At 35.5% G+C, this 10,825-nt stretch overlaps 1 protein-coding gene across 2 annotated transcripts; it reads left to right on the top strand.

Annotated features, from left to right (window-relative positions):
- The first annotated feature begins 1,272 nt into the window (after positions 1–1,272).
- On the top strand, positions 1,273–10,332 carry LOC136828749 (venom protease-like). Of its 2 annotated transcripts, none has more exons than XM_067086961.1 (9): positions 1,273–1,520; positions 4,949–4,988; positions 6,155–6,361; positions 6,751–6,854; positions 7,448–7,545; positions 7,706–7,865; positions 8,221–8,329; positions 8,872–9,035; positions 10,024–10,332. In XM_067086961.1, the coding sequence occupies exons 2-9, from the start codon at positions 4,949–4,951 to the stop codon at positions 10,201–10,203; spliced, it is 1,062 nt and encodes a 353-aa protein (XP_066943062.1). In that variant the 5' UTR covers positions 1,273–1,520; the 3' UTR covers positions 10,204–10,332. The 2 variants fall into 2 exon arrangements, with proteins under 2 accessions (XP_066943062.1, XP_066943063.1); XM_067086962.1 differs by having other exon boundaries at positions 1,274–1,407.
- The last annotated feature ends 493 nt before the right edge of the window (positions 10,333–10,825 follow it).

The following is a 10,825-nucleotide window of genomic DNA, read 5'->3' as shown; positions in this document are numbered from 1 at the left end:
TTCATCAAAATCTGTTCATTTGCTAATAAAATTCTCCGCTAAGAAACTGGACAACAAGTAGACATGGATGTAAACATAAACATAGCTTTCCATCTTCGCTGGCGGAAGTAATTATTCACCACAGGTTCATAAATCCTCCGTATCAAGCAAAGCTCTGAATTTTATGTCAGATACTGACCATCAATTCTACAGAAACAATGTAAAGGAGTGGTGGACAGTGGCACTTTTTACGCTTACCGGTTACTTCCCCAAAATGCTTGACCGATGAGATGGCCAGGAAAAGAGATTTTAATCTCCATACGGAAGAGAAAATAAACAAGAATCTTCTTGGCCGCTGTGGGACTAACAATCAAGACTTATAATATTAGTTTAACCACGGCTGATGCGCAAGAGCACTCTTGAGTCATGCAGGCAAATAAGGCAAGCGTGTTCAGACCATTTCGCTTATTCTTGACTTCTCGACTGAATGCAGATGTGTATTTTTGTCTCAAACTCAGAAAAAGGGCGTATAGTCCTGTTGTTGGATAAAGGTAACAGTCTAACTATTTTCTTCACTTTCTTCTAATTTCAAGAGAATTGATTACTCTTGGGGAATATAACACAAACAAATACACATACATATATTATATATATATATATATATATATATATATATATATATATATATATATATATATATATAATAATTTTTGTATATGTTTACTAATTGTATTCATATGAATAAAGTTTTGAATTTCAATTATATATATATATATATATTATATAATATATATGTATATATATATATATATATATATATATATATATATATATATATATAATTCAAATTCAAATCTTTATTCGTATGAATACAATTAGTAAACATATACAAAAAAATATAAGTATCGGTGAAAATACCTTATCCCTTGGGTCTTACGACGTGATAAAATTAACTAACACAAAAATAATCTAAAATTTCTTTCAGTTGTACAAAACTTAAGTTACATGAACTAAAATTTTCTTTACAGTTAATAAGCTCTTTTATTGCTGACACTTTCCAGTCCTCTCCTGTGATCATTAATCTGTATAATTTCCTTTTAACTTCATTTTTGCTTATATTTAAACGTAAAACATTTGACATACAGTGTTCTAAAGCACAGGATGATTGTAAAGGATATTCTTCCAGCTCAGGTGTTCGCAATCACTCGGCTGTGGGGAGGTTGTGGGATTCCCCATGAGCCTATTTGAGGCCCGGAGTAGCGAGGCTCCTCGTGGACTCCCAGTGGAGACAATCGTCCAACCACCACCCTTGGCCAGAGGCAGTGTGGCTCACTCAACCCTCAAGCACCAGTCCTTCTCAGCCTGAACTTGGGAATAGTACTACTTTTGTGAAGTGCGTCGTCTTTAGTGTCATGTGAACTTTTTACAGTAAGAAAGATGTTATTCATCTTGGTGTGAAGTGTACTCGTTTTGAATATTAATTCGATATAAAAAAAATAAATAAAACGCGGTAGGAAGCGAATTACCGTTGGGGTTTCAAGGTAAGATGGATACAGGTATTCACTCTTTTACTAAACAGTGGAAAACTGGCTCAAATCGGGCCAGTGATTTACTGCATGTTTTCGGGGTCTGAGAAAACGACAGGAAGGCTGATTTTTTTTTTTTTTAACTTCTGAGCAATACGAGTAAAATATCATAGCTTGGATTTCATTCAAATTATTAAGCTTACTAAGCGTATCTGGTTTGGCATCTAATCTCATATGTGTGTATGTATGTGTATATATATATATATATATATATATATATATATATATATATATGTATGTATGTATGTATGTATACACACATACATATTTATATTTATATAGATAGTATGTGTAAATAAAAACAAACATATACATCTTTACACTGCATGAATGAGAGAGGACTTGCACGTATGCAGTACTGCATTCTTTAAGCACAACCTTACAAGTTTTCCCAACCATGGAGATAGGAGGAAACGAGTGACGGGTAACCGTAAACCGCGTCCGTCATATCCTGAACAGGCAACTTACGTCTCAAATTCATATACTGTATTCTACATCACGCGCGGAAGATACTTAATTTCACTCTAGTTTTAGGACTTCAGCAGTGTATTTATAATTTTTACATCTAGCTGTTATTAATCTTATTATAATGACGAAAGAATGAATGAATTATGAAATTTAGGCAACAAAGAGAGATTTAATGTCAAGGCTAGCCATAACAAGTTTTCCTTAACCAATTCTGCTCAGTTCAAAGAAGAAATCATAATTCAGGATTCAGATTTATTTATGGCTAGCCTTGACATTGAATCTCTCTTTACCAATGTTCCAGTTACAGAAATCACTGAAATTATCTTAAATCATTTGTTCCCTGACCCTAACTCCAGTTTTAATAATTTTAACCGAACATTGTTTAAACAATTTTTAGAACTGGCCATGCTGGACACGGCCTTTTTTTTTTAATGGTACTCTGTATAAGCAGGTGGAGGGGGTTGCAATGGGGTCGCCTCTGAGACCCACTTTGGCGAATATATTCATGGCCTCCCAGGAATAGGGCATCATGGATAACTGTCCCCTGAGCTGCCTTCCTTTATTTTATCGGAGGTTTGTAGACGACACGTTTGCTCTGTTCCGACACGAGCACGACGCAGAACTGTTTTTAGATTTTGTTAACAGCCAGCATCCTAACATTAAGTTTACTCTGGAGAAGGGGCCGAATAATAAGCTCCCTTTCCTCGATGTCCTCGTCTCCAGAGACAACAATGGTTTCTATTCATGTGTATTCAGAAAAAGTACTTTTACAGGGTTGGGTATGAATTTCTATAGTTCTTGTTTTTTCAACTTCAAAATGAATACTATTTTAACTTTATTACATAGAGCTTTTACTCATTCCTCAACCTGGGCCATGTTTCATGTTGAAATTAAATTACACTCTTAACTACTTATTTCAGGAATAACTGTTTTCCTACGAGGTTAGTCTCCAGAAGGCTCTATAAAATGTTGAATGCCAGAATGAATCCAACTCCTACCATCGCAACAGTACCGAAAACGAAAATGTATGCAAATTTTCAAAACCTAAATGACAACAACTCTAGGAAGAAATTTCTTGCCATATTTCAAAGAACGTTCACATCCGTAGACCTGAAACTGATACCCAAGAATCCACGCACTATCGGATCGATATTTAAATTCAAGGATCGTCTTAGCCATCTCTTGTCTACGAACATCGTTTATAAATATGTTTGCCCAGGATGTGATCGTGGGATTTACGTCGGATGCACGAGGAGGCTACTACGGATTCGCATAGATTCCTATAAAGGTGTAAGCTACAGAACTGGATGTAAATATCTAATCCAGACCACTCAAATATAAGAAATCATGTAAAAATGTGCAAAACTGATATTAATCATAAAGATTTTTCTATAATAGGACAAGCCCAAAATGAAAATGACATTAATATATTAGAATCTATTATCATAAAGAAGACGGTCCCAACACTAAATACTTAAACAACCTCTGTTCAGTTGTTCAGTGCTTAACCTTTTGTTTACGTTTTTCTTCTCTCATCCTTTCTTGCTCTTCCTGTGTTCTTGAGAAATCTTTTGTTTTAGTCTTGTTACTACTAGTTTTAGGTATGTCTTGTGCCTATTCCCCCCGTTTTTATTTGTCTTATAATTTATATGTATATATAAAATGCGACTATAGCAATTGTCGTGAAACGTCGGCATAATAAACGAATTGTAACAATGGTTCCATTTCCCTTCGCCTTCGAGATTGTATCCTGACTCGAGACTCACCCTACTTGATATATATATATATATATATATATATATATATATATATATATATATATATATATATATATATATATATATATATATATATATATATATATATATATATATATATATATATATATATATATATATATATATATATATATATATATATACGTACGTGCGATTGTTCAAAAGGAATGGCTTCAGGAAAACGAAACAAAGTTCACTGTCCCTTTCATACATTAGTTGCTGATTCAAGGATGAACCCCTTGAGCAGAAAACTTCAACAAGCACTAGTTGCTACCAAGGAGGCTGTGGATTATAAGGGAAAGGTTCCAGAGGATTGGGTACAAAATAATTGTTCCCTTGTATTAGTGTAAAGGTGACCGCGAGAAATATAGCGCTGGTGTATGGCAGGGTTTTGACGGAGAAATTAGTGCAAGAGACAGATTCTCATCGGTATCATTGTATGTGATAAGTCAATTAATTTCTTTAGCATTTACCTACTTACTTATTATTTTTCTACTGAGATGCCTGTACTACTGATAACTGGGTATCACTGCTGTCATATGTTGTATCGCGCAGTATCTCTAATTCATCTTCAGTTATTCCACGCCTTCAATTTCCTGTCATTTTCTGCAAGGGGTCCAGTTATCTGACATCATCTTTCTTAAATAATATATTTAAATCACCGCGGTAAAACTAATGTCTGTGCTCTGCTTTTGTTTATTAGTTAGTTTCTAACCATTCATTCATAAAGTATGATTTAAATGAATTCCCGAATTCCATGAATGTCAAGGCACTTGTACATAATATCTGTGAAATGGAATTTTTTTTTTACCTTTGTTAAATACCTTTATACCTCTAAATGACAGCCCTCTAAGTCAAGAGAAATTATACTAATGTATAAAATCAGCATCTTCTGATTCAAAATTTGACAAGGATTTACGTGTTGTTACCTGGGAAAATATCTTTCTCTGTGAAAAGGCCAAGCTTTGAAACAAATTTATGCTCTAACGTTTTTCCACCCGGACCTTGCACCATCAATAACCAGAACCTTCAAGTCGAGAGGAAAGTAAACATTAGAAATGGTCTGTCAAATGTCATATGACTGGACGACTGTAAGGATCTGTGATTTCATTAGAATGTTTCTTTTATTCATTGCAGATGAAGTCATATGGCTGCTGCGCAGTTCTGCTGATGTTATGTAAGTATGTTTTTCGGAAATACATTTATCTATTTATTTCCCAAATCTACGATAATATTTGATCAGTGGAAATATATACATAATAAGTTATGTTTCTGGATATGGAAATTTGTGTTCTTTGGTTGCCAAACGATCAAATTATCTAGTAGGGGACAACATAATATTTTATTTTATAATGTAAATCTTATGGGAAAAGTCAAGGAATAAATTAATGACTGCAAGACGACTTAAAACACTGCTCTTTCGCTTGTCAACACTTGGACACAACTTTCCTCATTTTCGTGATGGTGAAATTTTCCTAAATTCTATAAATAAGAAAAAGAAACACTGAAATTACCTGCAATTTAATGAGGCACCTGAGCCTGATGCTGAGAAATTATATGTTGGTTCTTCGATTTTCGTGATGAACATGCGAGAGTCTCCGCTTCCAGTGATATTCAGACAGTTTCTCTGTTTCTTAAGCAGTCATCTTCTATCTTCCCCAATAGTTGGATATTCGTGAATCAGAATAATTGTTCATATCATCAGTGCATAAAGCTGATACGAACTGTGGAAAAAAAAATAAAGTCAAGTAGTGGTCACCTGAACTGTTCATTCAATTTCAGCTAAATCTGACTGCCCTTTTTGACTATGATGAGCATCAGGGACACTGTCCCACACTCTTTTTCAGTACAAATACATGCTATATACTTTCATCATGTCAGTTAGTTTTTCTGCTGAGTTATTATCATACAGACAATACATATAAAGCATTACCTGGGACAGGAAGACTCCAAGAAAACTAACTCAACTACAATCAAACTCCACCGGAAATAACACAGAAAGTAGTTCTAAATAGAGACTTAGCTCTGGTCAACCATAGAGGTACTGTATTTCGGTTTCCCTTAAACATAAACACCTATTGGAAGTTTCTCCAGAACTAAAAATTTACTTCCATACAGATTAAATCATGTGTTCTACGTAGAAATCTGCAGTCCATAGGCCTGAGTTTTACTGTCTGATTGTTGCGCCTCTTAAGTGTCACCTAGTCTTCTTAAACGATGCAAGTACCACTTATTCACACGCACAGAGAAAGTTCTCTTAGAATATTCTTAAATGTTTTACGATTACTTTTAAGACACTGATGTTTTGCTTATGAAAATTACTTTTTCCTTGTATTCACAAAGGGATGCCAGGTCTTGTAAGAAGCCAGAATGTTGGGGAGCTGTGCCAACGGCAAGACAGAACCCGTGGTATTTGCCGTGACATTCGGGAATGCGTGAGCCAGAATGGTGAAGCTGAAAGCGCCACGATGTTGGAACTCTGCAGTAATTCCGAGTTCAACAGAATAATTGCTTGCTGTAGAAGAACACCAAAAATTATAGCCAGACAAAGTAAGGTTATGTTGATTTTACGTAAAGCAATGTCTAACAACTCACTGCGTACTGGGAAGGGTGTAGAAAATATTCTGTTCTCAAAATGTTTCATATGATAGGCTTTTAATAACTGATTTCTTAATTTAAGTATGTACAGGAAAAATTTTATTTATCTTGAAGCGTAGCATTGACCTTTCATTATTCCCAAAATTTTTACTTTTGTTGGTTCTCAGTTATGGTGAAATTTGTAACTATTGCCTTTAAAATCCTTTATTGTGTGAACTCTTCATTACATCTGAGAGCAAACCCGGCCTCCACATTTTTAATATGAAAACCATATCCACCTGTAGAAACTTTCATATTCAGCTTTATCGCTCACTGGTTTATTAATTTCATTCTTTGAACAGAGTGCGAAGAGTGGAAGAAACAGGCTTTCTCAGAGGGATCACCTTGTGTAATCCCACTAGTCCACGGAGGAGCAGAAGCTGAAGTTGGAGAATTTCCACATTTGGTAAGCATGGCTCCTTTTTGCATTTATTTCCAATTCATCCATCCTCTTTCAATAGTTGCTTACATAACAGCAAAATGCTGATCATCTGTATCATATTTCAAATTAAATTTTGATGCCACCGCATTGCACAGACAAGTTGATATGGTACCTGAGCTACCAAAATCAATCCTTACAACATCAAATATTTAATTAAGACTGCAAAGTATTTTTCGCTGCAACAAAGACTGTCATCTTGAATCATTGTTCTATTGCGTAGGAAGCAGACATGATGTAAAAATAGCCAAAAAATGTTTGACTTCTGACATGACTTTATATATGTGCCCGTAGACGCAGGAATTTCACAGGAATCAGGAAGGGGAACCAATTTAAAAGTTCAGACACTATTCATGAATGAAAAGATCTCCCTCTTCATAATTTTTTTCTTACTGAAAATGAAATGAATATCAAATATTCTAACGTGAAGGGTGCTGAAAACCATCTAAATATCCATTCAAGAGTATAAGAAGTTCTCAGAAAAGTTAGTCAGCAAATGAATATGGCAGGATTTCAATGAAAAATGCATTATCTTTCTACTAAATTCTGTTCTGTACCAGGTATCACTGCTTCAGCCCTCATCGAGCGGACGTTTAACGCACATCTGTGGAGGAGTGCTCATTTCTACGAGATATGTCCTCACGGCGGCACACTGCCTGTAAGATGCCAAGCAAAGTCACGCATAAAATCAATAAGAGAAATTATTTTTCCCGTAACAGTTTACGCAAACTGAGAAATCTGTGCATTTAACTCTCCTGAGAGACTTTTCTTGGGTCTAATTTCTTCTACTGTTTAATTTCTGTCTCCTGTCTTAACAGATTAGATATCCAGATCTATGTGCGAATTGGGGGTCATGACCTCAGGTACACTGAAGGAGGTGTGACCGTAGATGCAGAAGTGGTTGACAGGATTCCACATCCTCAGTATCAACCACCCAGACGGTATAATGATATAGCTCTTCTGAAACTAAGGTTTGAGGTAAAGCATTCAGAGTAAGAGGTGTCAGGTGTTAGTTTTCAATTAGAAACACATTTATAACCACGGAGTATTTCCAGCCAAGCCTATAAAAGGAAGTCTGTCAGGTGTTTTTGCCTGATCAAGTAACTTTCCATCCTATATAATTATAAACAATGAAAGATTAGAATTGACCAGAATTGTAAAATACTATCTCTTCTTCTATGCCAGTTTGGTTATATCCTGTGATAGCATCAGCCAACGTCAGGTTCACCTGAAAGGCCTGTCATATTCGATGGAAGAGCAGGAATAAATCAGCTTTTTTTTTTTTTTTAAATTACATAAACTTCATTAAATCGACAACTTACATACTTGACAGGTACCTTTCAGCAAACGAGTTCGGCCAGCATGCTTGCCTCATCAGGACATTCGGATACCTCCTGGAACGAAGTTAACAGTTGCTGGATGGGGAGTACATAAAAATGGGGGTAAGAATCATATCTGGCATTGAAAGGGTCTTAAATATAAGGTTAATAAGTCACGAAACGTCACCTGCACCCACAGTCAGTGGACACTTAAATATAAAATAAAGTAACATCTTTGGGGACATGACTGACAGAAGTCTCTGATTTCCAGTTTAGGTGGAGCCACACAAATGATATCTTTGGACATATTTCCCTTCTCTCCATAAACATTGCTTGATAAATTTGGATATGATAATTATGAGAAACTGTGAGCACATTTGCTTTACATAGTACACTGGAACTCACATTTCGCCAAAGATTGGTTGCCTTAGACTTTTATACTAATGCAGATTTATGCCACGGAGCTTAGTAGTAGTAAACTGGAAATTTTCAAGGTTATGCTGTGTTTACATGGAACTTGGTTTCTATTGCGCTAAACAAGTCATCAATTTGAAAACATATGATAGTAGCACAACATTTCCCAGAGTTCTTTTTTAATTCTTCTGAGTTTTCAAGATTCCAGGAGATCTTCTTTGTGGAGTAAGCTCTTTTTATGCTTCCTTCAGGACCAACCAGTTGGATTGTGCGTAAGGGAGAGGTAAGAGCTATCAGCAGACTGAACTGTGACAGCAATCCAGCTATCACCGATGCGTCCTCATTCTTCACCTATCCTGCAGGAATAACCGATAGTATTATCTGCGCTGATGAGTCTCAAAGTGGTGCTTGCACGGTATGCAATTTACTCGGAAGTCGTAGAATTCAAACTCTACTAAAAGCCGTTTTTCATGACATTGCTTTATGAACTATACAGGGTTCATATCTTCCTCCGACATCCTCACTTCCTCTTTGAGCAACAACATGGCTTTATATTTTTTGTATTCTTAAGATAAAATAAACATAATAATTGATAAAAAACCAGACATCAAACACAACTTTGATTGTATTTTTTCACTTTGGATTCTACCAACTGCTTTTTTTAAATTGCTTGATCTCCTTCACTCAGTTGTTATTGCATTATGATATGTCCAATCGACTGACTTAATTAAACTTGCTTTCAAATTCCTCCAGAAGTATTGCTGCAACGAAGGCCAGAACACCCACACTATGGAGTAGATAGTCCAAAGGATGAAGGCAAAACATATTAAACTTAACATATTAAACTTTCTCTTTTGTTAAATCCAATGAGCGGGGTAATAAAACCTTGGTATAGCTTAGGCCAAAAAACTTCATGAATGGGATTTCTGCAACATTAGATTACTTAACGTAGCCTACCTAGAAATTTAAATCTGCCTATCACGTTTATTAATGTTTTTAACAAACTATTTTTAATACACAATTTTCTTAAGGATTCTTCTATCTAATGTTTCTTTTAGTCTTTTATAAACCGATGAATAATACAGTAATATAAACAGGTGTGTATTTCGAATCACTAGCAAGGTGAAACATGAAAATTCTATATTGTCAATTTTTTTATCCTTCGTAATATGGAAAAATACTAATTGTAATGGATACAGATCTTATCGTTAACCAGCAATTTTTGTGTTTAGCATAATTTTATACACTAATAACTACTGTAATATCTCCTTTTCATTCTGCGAACGTTTCTGAGAGATTATCTGTCGGCATTTACCAGCCTTTAGAATTCCATCACACTGTCATCAATATCTGAGCTTCCCTGATCATCATCCCCACTAAATCCTGACCATCTTCGCATACAGGGTGATAGCGGAGGGCCTTTGATGGTTCCAACCCGGTCAACATGCGAGGTCAAGGAGGTCATTGGACTGGTGTCGCGTGGCGTCGAGGAATGCAGAGGGACGAATGTACCTGGCACTTACACCCGCATCGAGTATTACCTCGACTGGATCGTCAAAACTGTGTGGGCTGACGAAATATAGGCTAATCTACCCTTCGTTGTATATGTCTTAGCTTCTCTCCTCGAAGAAGCATAATAAAATATTATACAGGCCAGATTTGGGTAGTTTCTTCTTCTTTGGGAAACAAGATAAAAAATTATACTGACCAGATTTTTTGTTTTATTTACCTGTGCTACTCTTGATTCGGTTCATTAGTGGTGGTTATCAGAGAAGGAAGATGGGTTAATATCATTCAGCTTGGTAACTTCTCCTTTGCATGCCTGCCAAAAAGTTATATAATATTACTGCTAATGTAGCAAATATATATATATATATATATATATATATATATATATATATATATATATATATATATATATATATATATATATATATATATATTCATAATGTGCGTGTATGATAGTTCGTCACGTGACGTCAAAAAACACGTGATATCGTTTGCACTGTACCTTGGGAACAAAATACACCCAAATGGAAGTCTTTACGTACAACCGCTTCCATCTTCACCAGAATTCGAACTGACGTTTTTCTGGTTTTAACTAGGGCGGCAGTGACTCTATACACTTAGCTATCGAGAGTTATTCCCTAAGCATATTGTGGTGGGTCCGCGCTTAGTAAACTTGCGTGAATCCGCGGCAACTTA

Source organism: Macrobrachium rosenbergii, chromosome 43 (assembly GCF_040412425.1).
Source record: "Macrobrachium rosenbergii isolate ZJJX-2024 chromosome 43, ASM4041242v1, whole genome shotgun sequence".
In the NCBI taxonomy this organism is placed as follows: Eukaryota; Metazoa; Arthropoda; class Malacostraca; order Decapoda; family Palaemonidae; genus Macrobrachium; species Macrobrachium rosenbergii.
Note: the sequence above shows the minus strand (reverse complement) of the source record. Positions and strands in the feature narration are given on the sequence as shown.

Coding starts and splice junctions, on each gene's coding strand:
- LOC136828749 (XM_067086961.1), top strand. CDS start 4,949: ATGAAGTCATATGGCTGCTGCGCAGTTCTGCTGATGTTAT. Junction 6,855..7,447: donor TTGGAGAATTTCCACATTTG/GTAAGCATGGCT, acceptor GTTCTGTACCAG/GTATCACTGCTTCAGCCCTC. Junction 7,546..7,705: donor CTCACGGCGGCACACTGCCT/GTAAGATGCCAA, acceptor CTGTCTTAACAG/ATTAGATATCCAGATCTATG.